At 55.8% G+C, this 17,641-nt stretch overlaps 1 protein-coding gene across 2 annotated transcripts; it reads right to left on the reverse strand.

Annotated features, from left to right (window-relative positions):
• Window positions 1-7,274: 7,274 nt before the first annotated feature.
• On the reverse strand, window positions 7,275-16,609 carry SAMD10 (sterile alpha motif domain containing 10). 2 transcript variants are annotated; one of them, XM_021527298.4, is made up of 5 exons: window positions 16,422-16,608; window positions 13,928-14,121; window positions 10,320-10,488; window positions 8,839-8,979; window positions 7,275-8,605 (listed from the first exon to the last, which is right to left on the reverse strand). In XM_021527298.4, exons 1-5 carry the CDS (start codon window positions 16,489-16,491, stop codon window positions 8,583-8,585), a joined length of 597 nt encoding a protein of 198 aa, XP_021382973.1. In that variant the 5' UTR covers window positions 16,492-16,608; the 3' UTR covers window positions 7,275-8,582. The 2 variants fall into 2 exon arrangements, with proteins under 2 accessions (XP_021382973.1, XP_021382971.1); XM_021527296.3 differs by having other exon boundaries at window positions 8,364-8,562; window positions 16,422-16,609.
• Window positions 16,610-17,641: the final 1,032 nt, after the last annotated feature.

Genomic DNA, 17,641 nt, shown 5'->3' on the forward strand with positions numbered 1-17,641 from the left:
TCCTGCCCATCATCCTACCTTCCAAGGTGTTGGCAGTGTCCTGTATGTCACTGTTCTCTCCAGAGTGTCCTGTTCATCATCCTGCCTGCAAAGGTGCATGTAGGATGCCCTCCCCATCCACCAATCCAACTAAACCTTGGGTGCTCCAGGTCCCCTTTTAAAGCCACCCCAACCCCTGGGTATGACACTGGGTGCGAGCCCGTTGCAATGTCCATGGGGCACTTCCCCAGCTCCCAGTCTCGGGATGTCACCCCTGCAGAGCCAGTGATACCTGGGGAGGGGCTGCAGAGCATAATCAGCCATGTGGGAATGCATAGCCACACCAGGATCAGTAGCCCAGAAATTAGGGAAAATCACATTAATTTTGCCAGGTGATTGCAGAACCCAGAACAACCATTGCTGTCAGGGCCACCCTGCCTACCATTACCAGTGTGTGTCTCCTGCGGTGCTGCCGGGAACTGGGAGGCCCTGTGGCACAGTTGTGCAAAAAAAAAAAAAAAAAAAAAAGCCCAACCCAAGCCGGGAGTTTCCCCGTGGTTTTCCCCTCTTTGTCTCCATTGCGGGGAAAAGAGCTTAATTAACGTCTGCAGAGAGCAGCGAAAGCTCGGTGTAATTGCTAGGTATGATTATCGGTGGAGCGGAGGGTGCTCAGCAGGGTGGGAGGGACAGGCACAACCCACCTTCTTTGTATAAAATGAGGCATATCTGAGGTGGCTTGGCTTTCCCAGGCAGGAGCTGCCTCCCGGGAGAGCTCGGGTGCCTGGGCAGCTCCACGTGCTGCTCGCTGAGACCAGGCAGCACCTTCGAGGTCCCCTCCTCGCTATAAACGGTGCCCATCGCTCATCCTGACAGCTGTTCCACGTGTGCAAAGGTGCCACCATGTCAATTTTCTGCATCCACAAAGAACAGTTCTGCATCTCCAAGAAGGGGATGAGGGTGAGGGGAGATAGGGGAGCTTGGCCACGCTGGGTTAGACAGGGGCAGGGAGAGCAGGCAGCTCTCCCCGGCTGGGTGAAGAACAAACCCCTGAAATTATGCAATATAAAGGCACTCACTGTTGTTATTTTCAGGCTCTACTGAATAGAAAGGGCCAAGGGATGGACTTGAAAAGAGCAGCAAATGTTAAGCAGATGCTGAGGAGTGCTTTGTTTCACAGGCAGAGCTATGCTGGGAAAGGCAGGAGGAGGAGGAAGAGCATCAGTGGTGCTGCCTTCCTCCATGTGCTCACAGGAAACCATCACATCTCCTCTTGCTCCGTGGCTTTGTTGCAGAGGTGGGCTGTGGATGAGAGCTCGTCCTTGCAAACCAGCACGATGCTGTGCAGAGGGCCACGTGGTGATTCCCCAGTGCCCTGGTCACTGTTCCCAGTGACCCCACCACTGGAGGCAGGAGGAGGTCAAGGAACCACACCCAGGCACACACTGCAACTGTAGATGCTGGAAAAGGTGCTTGGCAGCAGGGATGAAGCAGTCCAAGCCATTGAGCATGTAAATTAAATTGATACAGACCCCGGGAAGAGGTGATGAGGGAAAAAAACCAATTACATAGCCTGTATCACTGAGGTGCTGCCACCCTCCACGCAGTCCTGACATTGCTTCTCCAGCCTCTTGTGCTGGTGCTGAGCAGATCTCCCTGGAGCTGTCCTGTGCCTGCCAGGATGCAGCCAACACAGTGACCTCCATCCCAACCCACCAGCAATTTGGGTGTCCCCAACAGGGTCAGTTCTGGCTTGTAAAGACACCTGGACAAGAGTTTAAAACTCCACAACTGTACAAATCACCCTTTAAGAAAAGGCAGGAAATAATCTGGTTTTCTGAATGCAGATCCACTTGGGATGCTGGGATCTGGAGGCAGGACAGTGCCCCTTGCCCAGAATGGGCCTGGCTCATGGGGCATTTACTTTAAAAAGTAACTTAAAAGCACATTTTAGAATCAAAATTAGACACCTTCCACTATACCAGGCTGCTCCAAGCCCTGTCCAGCCTGGCCTTGAACACTTCCAGGAATGGGGCAGCCACAGCTTCTCTGGGCAACCTATGCCAGTGTCTGATCCATGGGCTGCAGCAGCACCCTTCAGATCCTTAAGTCTGTTAGAATAAAATGTGTGCTGGGTCTGCAGAGCCTCTTCCACATGTCACTGCTCTGGAGACATCCCAAAAACTCCCACTAACTGCTGTGCATATGGGGCTGTGCAGGGCCAGCATCTCCACTGGTGGGTTGTTGAGATGCTTAATGCGTGGGACTGGGAGCACTGGGAGCACTGGAAGCCCAGACTTTAGCCCATGTCTGCTGAGCCTTGTGCACAGAGACAGGTGAGGGAAAGGGCATGACTGATGCCCAGATCCAGGATGGGACACTTGGCATTCCCTGTCTCCCAAGGCTTTATCCTGGAATAAAGCATCCCAGCCGGCTGTTGCATCCCCTTTATCCTTGGAGTGGCAGAGGGACAAAGCCCCTTGGAGCAGCCACATGCTCACACATCCACAGGACAGGCTGTGCAGAGGCTGGTCCAGCTGAAAGAGAGTGATTCCTGAACAAAGAGGGATTTGCAGCTGGTTTGTGCTGCAGCATCCGGGCCAGCCCCAGCCTCCTCCCGCACGCTGCTCCGCAGCCCGGGCCGCTGATTGGAAACCCGAGCCTGCCATCACTCCGACAGCCAGGAATTATGCTGATGGATTTTTTATTATTTTTCCCCCCTCCCTGTGCTTGGATGCACTCAGCAAATATAAGCAAAAGAGAAAAAAAAAAAAAAAAGAGCGGGAGAAAATCCAAGCAGATTCAATTTTAGATATGGCGACAAAGCAAAATGGTTGCAGTGCAAAGAGGGAAGGCTAAGGGGGGAAAAGCTCTTGCCTCAAGGAGGAGCTGGAGCTGTAAAGCTCCCAGCAGCCCTGAGGCTGCTGTTTATGATTTACAGGGTTGTAGTGACATGGGGGACATGTCCCATGGGGACCCATGCCAAACTGGGGACACCAACAACCCCATAGAAGGCAGTGGGAGCTGCGGGAATGCAGGGCAGGACTGGTGATGAAGTTATGTGGCTTCATCAAATCCTTCCTAGTTTTAGAAAATGCCTGCTCTGATGGGAAGTGAAGAGGCTAATTTTCTGTGGGGGGTGTTAAGGATTTTCCTGGAGGCCCCAGTAAACAGCCTGTGCAAATGTGCTGCCTGGGAATGTTGTGTCAAAATCAAACCCCAGACTTGCCTTTCCATAAAAGGCTCAAGTGAAGTGTTGTGGATGTTCAGCTTGGCTTTGCAGCAAACCTACTGGTGCATACAGGCTGGGTAACAGCTCTGGTCAACCCAAATTATACTTGTTTTGCATCAGTTCTTTACCTCAGTCTGTTGCCTTCCCTGGGCTGCCCTACTCCCACCACTTGCTGCCTTCCCTCTGGTGGCTGCTGCCTCCCCCTTACTCCAGCCTTGCCAGGTGGTCCCATGTGGCATTAACCCTGCACCTGGCACTGCTGCAAACCTGGGATCACCCTGGTGGAAGCAGCAGCACTGTAGCTGCATCTGCACCCACCCGTCCCCATCCTTGTCCCAGTGAAAGCACCACAGCCATACCCACACTCACTTCTCTCCATCTTTCCTGTCTCTGTGCCATGCCCACAATCCCTGGGAGTGTTTCTGGCTCTGGGGAAGCAGAGCATTCAGAGGGCATCCAGCAGCTGAGAACGAGGACCAAAAATGAAGGAAGTAATACAGGGGAACAAAATGAAATGAAGCAATTATCCCTGCTCTGATACTTTCTAATTAAGGAAAGTGTCACCCTTATTAAGAGGCCATTAATTCATTGTCATAAGTCACCAGCAGTGCAAGTACCAAAAACGTGCCTGGGCCATGGGGAGTGGAGCAGCTTCCCCTCCTCCTCGCACCACAGACTCCAGTGAGAGCTGCTGCTTGAGGCCACCGGGCTGCTCATGGATTCCTGCAGGAAATGCCCTGTGCCCACACCCTGGGCTGTGCTTTGTGTTCTCTGCCACAATGTTCAGCTTATCCCAAACAGAGATGAGCCCATCCACCTCCACCTGCGTCCCTGTGGCTGCACGCTCTGCCCTGTGGGCTCCAAATGGATTTGTGCAAAGCATGTGGTGAGTTCTCAGCACAGACCACCACCCCAGAGGCTGTTCTAGGGAACCAAGCCACCAAAGAGCTGCCCAAATATCTCCCACCCTGCGGTCAAGGCCAGCATTTCCTCCTGCATCACCTCCCATTAACAGCCAGCTCTGTCTTGGCAGCCTCTCATTACGTATTCTGCATGGAGGGCCCCACATCAGCTTAATTAACAAGGTAAGAAAAACGGGACCTTTGAGGAAATCTTAATTATATTATCCATCTCACCCTGAGTGGCACCTGATCCATCCCAACACTGTTTTCAAGTTCATTAGCAATAAATCAAGATTGATTAGTCCTGGATGTGCAGCAAGAACATACTGGTGCAGAAGACTTCTGCTGCCATCACAGCAAGGCTCTGTGTGTGTGTTCCCAAGCCCTGGCTTGTCTTCCAGCACCAGGCAGTGGCATGGGGACCAGGGCTATGGGATGAGGCAGAGGGAGGTGTGCCAGAGCTGGGATGTGGCTGTCAGAACATCCCAGGAGTGGCTGTTTCACTGTGCCCCTGCCACACGCTGGCACCTCACTCTTCCCTGGGCTGCTCTGACGTGGGGTAGCACCCAGGCAGCCCTTCCAGGCTGCTGCATCCTTCCAGGGACGAGGCAGCCACAGCTACCTGGGCAGCTTGTGTCAGTGCCTCACCACTCTCACAGGGAAGAATTTCTTCCTAATATCCAATATAACCCAGTATTCTGCTGGTTTAAAGCCATTTTCCCTTGTCTTGTCCTGTCATGTTCTTGTTCAAAGCCACTCAACTCCTTTAGGGACTGAAAGTGGCTCTAAGATGTCACCAGAACTTCTCTTTTCCAGGTTCACCAACCTCAGATTTCTCAGCCTGTCTTCAGTACAGCCATGCTCCAGCCCTTAGAGTGCCTTTGGGTTCATGCTCTGGACTCACTCCAGCAGCTCCATGACCTTCTGATGCTGTGATCCCCAGAACTCGAGGCAGCACTGCATTTGGGGTCCCTCCTGAGCAGAGAAGCAGTTCTGTGCTGCCATGGTGCTGGGGATGCAGCCCAGGACAGGGTTGGCTTGCTGGGCTGCCAGCACACGTTGCTCATATTGAGCTTCCCCAATGGCTCAGGGTGGTTTGTAATCCTCCCTGTGCACCTGGTGGGATGACAAGGTCCTAATGAGATGGAGCATGCAAACCACTGGGGACAGGCATTCCAATTTAAACCAGCTCCACCTCAGCAGAGCCAGTGGCAGGCACTGCCACCCCTGTGCCCAGCACACCGTGTCCTCCCACCCCACTCAGGCAGGCACTGCACAGACTGTGAATTTCGGCACCCGCTGTGAATTTCAGGGTCAGAAGGATGAGGAGCATTCCCTGCATCAGAGCCACAATCAGCGGTGCCTCAGAGCCGGAGGTGTTTACATCATCAAGCTCAGTAATTACTCAGACAAATTTGCATGCATTTTCTATGGGCATCTCTGCTGGCTTTTTTATTTTCTGCTTGAAAACCTTGCTGGAATCTGCAAACTGCCTCTGCCACTGGGAAGGGATTGCTGGATTGTTCCTTTCTAAGAAGGTGCTGAACATAACTTCTCATGCCAGTGACACATTGGCCCTCTTATTCAAAAGATTTCCTACCAAATAGAATGGCAAAAAAATTTATCAGAGACAGGAGTTGTGTGGCCATTGCCTGCTCCTATGCCCCTGTGCTGCTGCCTGTATCCTCCTGCTTGCTGCAGGGGACTGACTGATGCTTGCTGGTGTTTTCTGTTTACTTTAATTGTTGTCTGGTTTTAATATTGCATGAATTGATTCATCTGTGTTTCACTGTTGGCCCTGTTTGTTTTGGGGCAGTGCCTGGAATATCACTGGCAGATAAGTGCTGGACAAATAGAAGGTATTTTTCTTGCTCGGCAAAAGATGAGGAGTGACCAAGCTGTGCCTCAGTCAGAGAGGATCCTGAGCAGCACCTGCCTCCAGTTCCCAGGGTCCTGGTGCAATACTCACCACCCCAAATTCTCGCCCATGAGGACTGTCCTTCCTTGGATCCACCATCCAGATGCATTTTGCTGTTTGCCAGGAGCTACCAATGTCAAAACCATGTCAGGGCTGTCCTGGATGCATCCCTGCTGCCTTAGCAGAGTCCTGGGTGCCCCATGGACAAGCCATGGGCATTAGGTGGCACCAGACACTGCCAGAGCAGTAGTTCAGAGCCAGCCTGCAAAGATGCTCTGCTCTCACCATCATCATCCTCATCAGAACAAAGACACAGAGCAGGGGACTGGGGGCAGGACAGCATCCTCCAGCCAGCACTGGGAACATTTTTTCATGTTGCTCCTCCGCCTCATCCTGTGCTGGTAGGTCTCAGAAAGATACCTGAACAGGAGCCGTGGTTGGGGCTCTGGCCGAGTGCAATTGGTGGGGTTTCTGCTTTCTCCTGTGCCTTCTTTCTTCCATGCTGTGGAGCTGGAGAGAGCCAGAGCATCCTCAGGAACACAGCAAGGGGCAGTCAGGCTTTGGGGCAGGATCTGGGGGGAACCCTGCCTTTTCCAGAGGGTCTGGGACAGCCCCCGCACTGTTCTGTGCACCCCAGCTGCATTCCAAGCCAAATCTCCACCAGCTTACTGCCTGAGCCCAGCAGGAGCCCGGAGAAGGCATTTCTCCCTGTGCAGCTCCCAAGCTCCGGAGAGAAGCTCAGCGTCTCCCTCTAACGATGTGCAGACACCTGCAGCCATCATCTGCTCTTTGGGCTTGTGGCCCCCTCACCTCCCCAATGCCCCCGCTGCCCCCCAGCTCCCCACCAGGACACAAACAAACCCCACCGTGGGGAAGATGGGCTTTTTCCTGGCTTCTTTTTTCTTTTCTTTAAACTCCATCAATTCTCCCAGCTCTGTTGCTCGTGAATCTCCGGTGAGGTGAGAAGAGCAAATTTTGCTGCATATTTGAAAAGGTCAATGTAGAAACAGGAGGAAATTCTAATTTCTGTGTTCTGGAGTACCAGGGTCTACAGACAGCAAAGCCCTGAAGCTGCTTTCCTGCAGACAGAGCTGAGGGTCATAGACCCCTGACCCACAGGTAGAGAGGGAAGATGTTCAGCCTCGCATGAAGGGATTTAGGGCTGTAGACATCTCCTGAGCATCCCCAGGAAGGACTGGAGGGACCAAACTCACAGATTCAGGTGTGGGAAGAGTCAGAAGAGCAGTGGGTTAAAATAACAGTCTCTAATTTATTACCAGCAGAGAAGCAGGCAGGAGGATGCCTGGCCAGGGGGCACTGTGACCTGCCTCCACATCCCAATGCCCCAGGGTTTTGGGGTGCTGCTGTTTTTGGACCCCCATGACCCATAGCCCTACCCCCATCACTTGAGGTGGAATGTGGGGAAGTGACAGCATCCATCCTGGCCAAAAATCCTGATTAACATATGGATTTTCCTTATCTGCCCACAAGGGCAGGCTGTAGCTCTGTATGGGAGAATTTGGGAGATGGGGGCCTAACAGCAAACACTTTCACTGTAATGATGATGAAGGTCATCAGGATGGTGCCTGGCTTTGGTGGCACCATTTCCAGCTCTTGGGCAGGTGGTCAGGACAGGAACCTGCCAATGCCTGGGTGAGCAGAGCTCTGCAGAGCTGGTGGGAGCATGGAGCAGACAGAACCAGGCATGGGGGCCCAGGAGGACCTGGCACCCAGTGTTCCCCCAGCCCCACCCTGGGCAGCACCCACAACCACCCGGCAGCACCCCTGCCTGCTCCCCCCAGCCCCTGCACAGGCTCCCCTGTCTGCCTGTGGATGAAGGATGAGCTCTTGGCACAGGTTCCTCCAGGCCATGGAACCCTCTCAGTGCATCCAACCTGCTTTTACTTGCAGATTTTCCAGCTCTGATGACTCAGCTCCCTTTTTAACTCACACGTGCAGCTGGGTGCTGGGGTCTTGGCCCCACTTTGAATTTTTTGGCTGGTTGTATCATCTTATTTGCTACTGATAACGTCACCTCCCCAGATGCTGGAAGGCAGCCCAGTCTGATGAGGAAACCAAAGCTCCCTAAATAAGCTCCGAGGCATGGACACGAGTTGCTAGGTGCTGGGATGTTGCCCAAGTGCAAAATGCTTCAGTGTCCTGCACATGGCTCTGAGCTGTCCCTGGAATCATTGTGTTCCCTTTCTTCACAGTGCTGAGCCCTGCCTTTTGCCATCTCCTTTTTTCCATCTCTTTCCCTGTGAACTTTGAGGCTCGGGTGGATGGAAGTTCATCATCTGTCCCAGCAGCTGGTTTGCTGATTTTCCTCCAGCCAAGAGCCGTGTCTGCTGGACGAAACCTTCCATCCCTGCACAGGAATGTATTCCTTTAAAAGAAAGAGAAGGAAGAAGCAGGAGAGGAGCCCTGGAGTGTCTGGGAAGCTGTCTCTTCTTATTCCAAGCGTGTGGCTCAGGTCTCGTATCGGAGATGCACAGCCCGTCCCAGCGGAGCTCGGTTCACAGTGTTGGTGCAATCTGCCAAACAGACGGATCAGCTAGGAGACATTTCCAAAAGAAGCTGGAACAAGGTGGGAGAGGAAGGAATAAACAGCCTGCAGGGTGGCACATCGCAGCTCACCCACTACCAGCCCCGGAGAATCTCTTCCCTTCCGTACAAAAGTCCACTGACAGATTTTGGGCTGTGTGTGGCAGCCTGTCCCTGTGCATCACAAGTCACCCCTGTGCTCCTGAACGGCCCCACAACCCATCCCTGTGTGCCACAGCCCAGCCTGGGCTGCCCCCTGGCCCTACCTTGGCTGAGCAGCTGCAGGTTCCGGACCTCCTCGCGCACCTGCAGCTGCAGCACCTGCTGCAGCACCTCCTGCCGCTGCGTCTCCAGCGCGATCCCCATGCGCTGCAGCTTCTCCCCGTTCAGCCGCAGCAGCGCCCGGCCTGCAAACACGGAACGGCTCGGTGCCCCACCAGCCCCGTGAGCGGGGCGCGACTCCAGGAAAGGGCAACACAAAGGGGAACCCTTCAGCATGGAGGAAGGAGGGAGTGCTCCCTCACTGCTTGGAGTAGTGCGTGGAGGGACAGGATGAGGGGGAATGACTGGCAGAGGACAGGGTTAAACTGGATGTTGGGAAGAAATTCATCCCTGTGAGGATGCTGAGGCCCTGGCACAGGTTACCCAGAGAAGCTGTGGCTGCCCCATCCCTGGAAGTGTCCAAGACCAGGCTGGACAAGGCTTAGAGAAACCTGGTCTAGCAGAAGGTGTCCCTGCCTGTGGCAAGGAGGTGGAACAAGATGAGCTTTCAGGTCCCTTCCTACCCAAACCGTGCTGGTTCCCCGCCTCCCGTTCAGAGAGCGCTGGTGGCAGCTCATGTCCCCAGCCTCTGCCAGGTATCAGCAGCACAGTCCTGTAACCCATCCCCGCAGGCAGCAGCTTTCCATCCTCCGCTCCACCTCCCACGTGAGGAGATGTTTTCTGAGCAGAGTCCCCACGCAGGCTGCTCGTCCTGGGGCAATGAATGGGGGTGCCCATCACAACGCATTAGTGCTCTGGTCCCCGCCGAGCCACTTCTCTCCAGTCTGGGGCTATTACAGGAGGGATTTTAAACCAGCTTTTGTCCTTGCTTCCCAGCATACATTCACTAATGCTGCCTTTGTTGCCTGAGCAAGGGCTGGCTGAGCTTTTGCATTAGGATTTTGCATCCCCCCCCAGGCAGCTCCTGCCCTCACTTCCCTGCCACTGTCTCCTGGTCCTGGCAGAGCTCAGTCTGGCCTTGCACATATTGAAGTTGGAATGGAATGATGCTCTTACACAGAGGTCAAAGCCACTGTCCAGGGAGCAAAGAGGAGGGAGCAGATCCTAGAGGTGAGTCTGAAGGACTTGATTGGGAGTTGGATTTGGACCTGAGCAAAGACCTTTGAAACTTGGACTCCAAGTGGGCAGAGATTTTTCTCTTCTGCAAAAATTTTCAGTATTTGAAAAACTTTAATAATATTATTATTATTATATTAAGCTAGGCGATGAGAAGACTCTTCTGTCTTATAAACCAATTTAATAATTTTAAAGAACCTCCAGCCTGTCTTGGAGCTCACCCTGGTGTCACATGCCTCCTGCCCAGCCTGGGTCAGTGTCGCTGTGTCCCCTGCTCTCACCCTGACTGCATTTCATGGGGAGAGGGGACAGAAGTGGGGGGTATGTCCATCTTCTGAACCACCAATTTCCAAACAGCCTTTCCCAGGAGCAGGTGCTAATGGCAAATAGTCCAGAGGACACTCTGTACCTGTGATGGCGTGGTGGGAGAACGCCTCGACGTAGATGAGATAGTTGTGTGGGCAGTGCTTCTTCAGCCATTTGCACACATCCTGCTGGGTCCACAGCACCACTGGCTTGACCAGGCTGCCCAGCGTGGGGCTGGTGTGGTAGATGCCATAGTGGTCACAGCCACGGACCTGAGGGGAGTGGGAGGGGAGAGTGTTAGTGGGATTCAACCCTGGGAGGAGGGAAATAGAAATCAGTCCATGGGGATGGGGGAGGTGCTGGCTGGCTGCATAGGATTGTGGTGACACTGGCAAGCATTGGCTTCACACCCTCTGGAGTGTCTGGGCTCACCCTGAAATCAGAGGAACCACTGAGGGAGGCAGGGAGAGTGGGTATGGGAGGTCAGGTTCATTGTCCTGCCATATACAGACCAAACACTTTAAACTTCCCAGCCCTCCTGCAGCAGACAAGAGACCCAACTCCCCTCCCCTATGCATCTCCCAGCCCAGCAGAGCATTGCACAAGCTCAAGAGATGTCCTGGGGTCCTCAGGGTCCCCACCTCACCAGGCAGAGATGGGCATTTTCTGGAAGTTCTCAGTGGGGATGAAGCCAGTGAGATTCTGGAGGAAAGTAGGAACTGGTGCAAAGCCATCCCCACCAGATGTTGGTACTGGTGCAAACTGATCCCCACCAGCAGTCCCCAGGAAAGCAGCCAGCAGGCAGCTGGTGCCCTGGAGTAGGAAGGACTCTCCCTTTCTCTCCCTCTCAACCCCTTCAACCCCAAGCTGACTGGTCACAACAAGGTCCCGCAGCCTTGCAGGTGTCCAAGGCCACCTCTGAATCTTATAGCTGTTCCTGGGGTGCTGGTATGCTCAGAGACACCCAGGATAAAGCAGGGTCACAGTCCCCAACACTCCAGTGTGCCCTGGCCACCTCCATTACCTGCTGAGCTATGCCATGCACACTACTGAGATATGGTCACAGGGAGAGGGGGCTTATCTGACAGCATCCCACCACCCCACCTTCCCTCCCTCCAGCTGTCTGCTGCAGTGGCCAGTCTCACTGTGAGCCACCCAGTCTCACCCTGAGCTGCTTGGCAGCTCCATTTTCTCTCTCCCATCACAGCAACTCTGGCCTTGCAAGGCTGTTGCAGCCTGGACTTGTACAGAGCAAACCACACATCATAAGCTGTGACTGCACAGAGAGCAAGCCTGCTTCTCCCAGGGGAACTTCCAGGTTGGCTGTAAAATGGGCTGGAGGATGCAGGAATCTCCCCATCCCTGCTTTTAGCACCCAGGAGAGATTGGTGCAGGATGTGGGGGGAACTCTGCCTTTTGCAGAGGGTCTGGCACAGCCCCAGCAATGAGTTCTGCACTGCTGGTGATGCTGAGACTTCATCCTTGAGCAGCACCAGCAAACATCGCTGCTCCAAAGCATCCACCTGTGCCCAAGCTGCTGGGACTGTCCTGGGCTGGATCACAGCAAATTTGGGTTGAAAAGGCATCCCTGCTTCCCACAACAGAGCGGGACTGGGCTGCCAGGGCTCACTGATGCCTGGACAGGGCGGGGACAGAGCAGGAATAGCGGCTGAGGCACGACACACGGGCATGGGAAAGGTCGGCATCGTGTGGCCTGCAGTGTGCCAACATCGACCTCTGCGTGTGAACGCTGCCTAATTAAGCATGTCTAATAGAGGAGCAGGGATAATTGTGTAAGAGGGACTCCAGACATCCAGCAGTCACTAAAGCTAATGACACATTCCTGAGGGATGCTGCACAGGAGGCAGTGGGGGGGAAGCTGGGCTGGGATGTGCTCCCTGCCCCGTGCCAGGCATTGCCGTGGAGCCTGGCCAGCCTGGTGGGGCCTGTGCCCAGGGGAGCGTTTGAGCTTGGAAAGGAACTGTTCCTCAAGCAGAGCTCGTTGGGAACATTCGAGCAAGAGGGAAGAAGACAAAGTTGGGAGGCTGTACGTCAATGAGCAAGGAGTCCGTCTCCAAAGCAGACGGAAAATTCAATAGATAACGCACAGGATGCAGTTACTGAACCAAACCCTCACCTTTGGGAGAGACCTCGGCTCCAGCAGATGCATCCCGGGAGTCGCCTGCCTGCGGGAGCAGCCCCAGCCCACGCCGGCTGCGCGGCTCCTTCACACTTGGCTGAGCGCGCCGGGGAGCGTGCCGTGGGGAGGAGAGGAGGAGGAGGAGGAGGAGGCGGCGATTTGCTCTGGATTCACTAACGAGTGATGATGAGAAGCGGAGGGGCTGGGGGGAATAACAACCAGCTTCCCGGGAGCTTACCGCGTGCTTCCCGCAGCTATTATCCAACTAACCCTCCGAGGCACGGGGGAAGAGGTGACAAACAATTGGCAATTTCCCTGGGCACGCACACGGCTGCACGCACATCGCTCATCAGACACGGCCCCGCACCGGGGACCACCCCAGCATCCCTAAACCCCGCGCTGCCTGCTCGGCGTGCATTCCCTGCTCCCCATGGAGGGTCCCCAAGTGAGCCCCTGCGCTCCCCAGAGGGGCAGGGGAGGTGTAAGGGATCGTGGGTTTGTTTTCCAGCCGGCTGAGCCGCGCTGTCTCTCTGATAAACTCTCAGCCGTGAATATCGAGCGCCGGTGCGGAGGAGAGCAGGCAGGAAGGCTCGGAGGCTGCTCTGGCAGGAAGGCAGGAGGTGACTGGGGGAATTGGGGGGGGGGGAGCCATCCCTGGATGCTGCAAGGAGCAACTTGAATCACCTCTCTTCGCTCTGGCATTTTTCTTTGCTTATGGCAAATTAAGAACTTTTCACTAAATCCTTCTGGGCAACACATAGGGGTGGAGGAGGGAGAACCATGATAAGCCACAGCTGGCAGCTGGAGAGTGGCTGGTGTGTCCTCATGAAGGAGCCACCTGGAGGTGATGGGACAGTGTCACCAGCACATGGAACATTGTCTGCCCTGGAGCTGCTGCTCCTGAGAGCATCACGACCATACCCATCCCTGTGGGGTCCCTGCTCCCTTCTGAAGCCAAACCAGACAGGAGGCCCTGTGATACAAAAGCGTCTCCATGCTGGCAGCTGGAAGCCAGGCAGTTGGATTTTCCCTGTTTTCTTTCCAGCATTCACTGTCTGGATGTGCTACTCTGAACCTGACTCCCAGGGTGTTAAGAAGGGTCTGGGAAGCTCCAGGAGCCACCTACAGTGATGATGTTCTTTCCTGTGTCTGTGCAGCACTGAATGGATGGAAACCTTTGGCTCACAGCCTCCACAGTACAATAAAGTTTCAAATTGTAGGAAGACAATGGTCCAAACCTGGCTAAGAGACACACACAAGTGCTCAGTGATTTTAAGGCGTTATAAGGAATTTGGTCCTGGCATACTTAATGCAAAGTGGTATTAAGTCCCCGCTGCAGGTGATGCACAGAGGGGAGGTGACACAGAGAGCTCACCCCAGTACAGCACGAGGCCTGACAAAAACACACGATGATGTTTATACATGCTACTACCACCAACCGCCCAGCAATCATGAGGACTTTCAGCCAAACAACACCTGATCCTGCGGGGAAAGAGGAGCTGCTCCTGCGGGGGTCTGGCAGACACAGGGAGCTGTGCTGCCCCTGGCATGCCCGGGTGGGGTGCGGGTACCTGGGAGCCCTCGGTGCCCGGCTGCCGCAGGAGTTTGACGGTGCGGCCGCCGTCGGGGCGCTGGCTGCGGCCGTCGTGCCAGGTGAGGCTGCTGCCCGGGTTGCGCTGCAGGCGGTAGCTGAGGTTTTCGGCCGACACCGTGTGCTCCAGGAGGCTGCGGCAGAAGCTGAAGTGAGCAGAGGCGGCAGCGGCGGCTGCAGAGGGAAGGGGGGTGAGAGATGGCCGTGGTGCCCATCCACCCCATGCCAGGGCACCTAAAAGTGCCTTTTCTAACCCACGGTACCTGTCGAACTCAGGCTGTGGGTGCCTCTCTCCAAAAACTCCCCGTTCCTGCCTTCCTTTCCCATTGCCAAGGAGAAAATCCACCAGCCCAGGAACCGCCAGCTGGCGCTGGGATCCAGCAGGCACCCGACAAGATGTTTGCCCACACAAACCCCTCAGGAGCGATGTTTGTTTTGACACCCGCCAGCCGAGCAGACACGGGACCTACAGCTGATCCCTGACACCTGGTGAGAACCTCCTGCTTGTCACTGCTGGGACAGGAACCCGGAGGAGGACAAGGGAAGCTGCTTCCCATGGTCCAGGCTGACAGCAAACAGCCACCACCGAGGGAAGGGGAGCGGAGAAACCCTCCCTGGGCAGCCTGGTGAAGAAGGGAGTGCAGGCTGGTCCCCCAGCACAGACCATGGGTGCCTGGGGACAGCCACTGTGCACTCCAGTGATGGCCAAACACACACCAGCCCTTCAATAATGACCATGAAGAGACATTTACCCACAACGAGTGTTTTTTGTCCCTTATTCATATAATCATAGGGTTGGAAGGGACCCATAAAGGTCATTGAAGTCCAATTCCTTGTGTTTTAACAAGCTGGGGGTGTTGGGGCTGCAAGGAGGTTGAAAAGCTTCCCTTTGAGGGGGGCTGAAGGGACCCAGCTGTCACAGGAGGAGGGTGAGTGGGTATTAGGGGCTCACGCTCTGTCTGCTCTGGATAAAAGCCAGACAGCTTGACATAAGCAGCTCTGATCCACAGAAGCAAAGACTGGAGCATCCCCCAGCTCACCTGCTCCCACCATGGGGAGCCAGGCAAGTCATGAACCACCTCCAAGAGCAGAGCAGCACCCAAAGGAAACCCACTTCTAGGACAAACCACCCTGAGAGAGCAGGAGGGCTGGAGAAATCCTGATGCAACTCATTTTCATAATTAGCAGGTTTTAAGAGGGAAGAGATTGTGAAGAGACCACTCAAGTACGCCTTTCTGCAATAGGAGAACAACTGGCCAAAAAAAGTCAAAATAGAGCAAAAAAGGGTTGTCCCACTATACCCAGACAACATCACACTGTGTTGTTTCTTAAGCACACCCAGCAGGAAACTTTACCATGGGGAAACTGAGGCAGGGAACCTTTCTGATGGCTGGGGAAGTGATTTTAGAGAAAACAAGGTGGAGGGAGATCCATGGAGTGGCTCAGTCAGGAGCAGAGGCAGGGAGGGTGGTCCTGGGGAGCACCCACCAGGAGTGGTAGGGGTGGTCTCTGCACCTGTCCCGAGAGATGGGGATGTCTCTGATGACTTCCAGCAGTCCAAGACACCCTGAGCCTGTCAGGTGAGGACCAGAGCGGGCTGTGTTCCCTCCAGCCAAAGATGTCTGAGATGCCACTGTCCTGTCCCTGGCACCCTGAGCACTGCAGCTGTGCTGGGATATCTCCAAGCTGGAACCTGCCCATCCCTCTGGGTGCTGCAGCAGATATAAACCTGGCAGGTCTGGAGAGGCTGCTGCCAGAGTTGTGTCCTTCAGCTGTGCCAGGGCTCCCCCAGGATTTGCTACAGGGAGTAGAGGGAAGGGGGCTCTGGCCATCAGCAGGACCCATATCCATAGGGAGCTATGGAGCATGTGCCTCCAGCAGCAGGACATGGGCATCTCTGCTCCGGCAGCAAACTCTGCAGGAGGCAACACCAGGAGTGGCAGCAGAGGGGAAAGAGGGGTGAAAGCCAAAAGGAAAAACGAGCTGGGAAGAAAGGCAGCTCTGGGAGCTTCGGGGGCATGGCTGTCCATTGGAGCCCTGGGTGGGTGCCCTGCAGCCCAGAGGCCCTGGCTCCAGCAGCTCCTCCACAGTCTCAGTTTCCCCAGCCCAGCCCTTGTGTGCCAACTTTCCAATCACCTGCAGCACTCGACATGGGACGGTAGGGAGGGAGAGCAGGGCATGTGGGAGCGTTTTGGAGCAAGGAAAGGATGGGGACAGGGGAGCCCCGTGTCAGGACAGCCCTGGGCTGGCTCCACGCAGGGACATGGGGGTGACATCCTGCACGGGCTCTCCTTTCCGTGCCCTGAAAGGGGAGTAGCCACAGCATCCCCAGGAGCAGCCAGGCACACTCCATCCCCTCCGCCCGTCTCCGGCAAGCCAGGGGCTGTGCCCTCCGGCCAGGAACGCACATGCACCATCTCCCCCCAGGCACGCTGGCCCTGCAGCCCCCCAGCCATGCCCTGAAGACCCCTCACCTGGCTCGGATGGTCCCTGCGAGCTGCGGATGGTGGAGACGCAGCAGAGGGATGGCCGGCCCTGCTGCATGTCGGCGGGAGGAGGGATGCGCGTGAGCGCTCGGCACCGCTGTCACGAGTGCGGCTCCATCCCTGCCTCCCCTCATACCTCGTCCACACCTGACTGATTCCCCCGAGCGCCTCCCTCCCACTGCCTCTGAGCACCGGCGGCACGCTCATCGCAGCTCCGGGCGGCCCCGAGCCGCTCTCACATGGAAGCGGGGTGAATGACACCCCCTCCCCGCTGCCCCGTGGGCGTTTGATCCGGAGGGATGCTCGGCGCTTTCCTCTCGTGCTCCCTCCTAATCCCGCGGCAGGGCCAGCTGGCACTGGGATGGGCAGGAAGCCTGGGGGCTGCTGCAGGGGACACTGAACCCACCGGGCACCAGTGGCACAAGCGGAGCCGTGGCCACCAGTGTGGCAACACCGGGGTCACCGGTGGCTGAGGGCAGTAGGGTGCAGGAGGAAAAGCGAAGGAGGAGCGTGGAGATGAACAACCTTAACAGGAAGGGGCCGCAGGGCGCGGTGTGGGCTGCACCGGCTCTGCCACAGCTCTCATGGCTATGGTCGTGTTGGGGTTCTGGCTAAAGTGGGGGTCCCACAGAGCAGAGGCTGTGCTGGATCCTGAAACGGGAATGGGAATGCAGGAACCTCCAGGCTGGCTGAGCCCGAGCTGGAGTGGGGAGGGGAGAGCTCAGCTCCGGTCCAAACAGCCACTGTGACCCCACATTCTGAGTCCCTGCCAGCTGGTCTAGGGTCCCTGTGCCCCATCTGCCTGCCCCCATGAGTGACACCCCACTGCCTGCTTGCTGCCGGCTTGTTTCCATGGCTCTCTGATCCATTTTGGGCATCTCTCCAGCCACGCAGGAGGGGGAGGCCAGGTCCGTGTCACCGCAGGGACACCAGAAGCGGTGGGACAGGGACAGTCACGGCTCCCTCCCTTCAGCAGGCACAACGCTGCTCCCGATCCCATTCCCTCCCCAGACACTTTTATGGCTGGTGAAACGTGAGCGCTGGAGAGGCTCAGAGCAGCAGCAGCTGCTGGTGGGGAGAGGAACGGGAAATCTCCCGGGGCTGGGCACCTCGGGGCAGGATGTGGCAGCATTCCCCGGCAAAGCATTTCCATGTGGGTGCCGAATTGCCCCGGGCTGATCACTACCACCAAACCGGCTGCCAGGGGA

This window comes from Lonchura striata, chromosome 20 (genome assembly GCF_050655825.1).
Source record: "Lonchura striata isolate lonStrDom1 chromosome 20, ASM5065582v1, whole genome shotgun sequence".
In the NCBI taxonomy this organism is placed as follows: domain Eukaryota; kingdom Metazoa; phylum Chordata; class Aves; order Passeriformes; family Estrildidae; genus Lonchura; species Lonchura striata.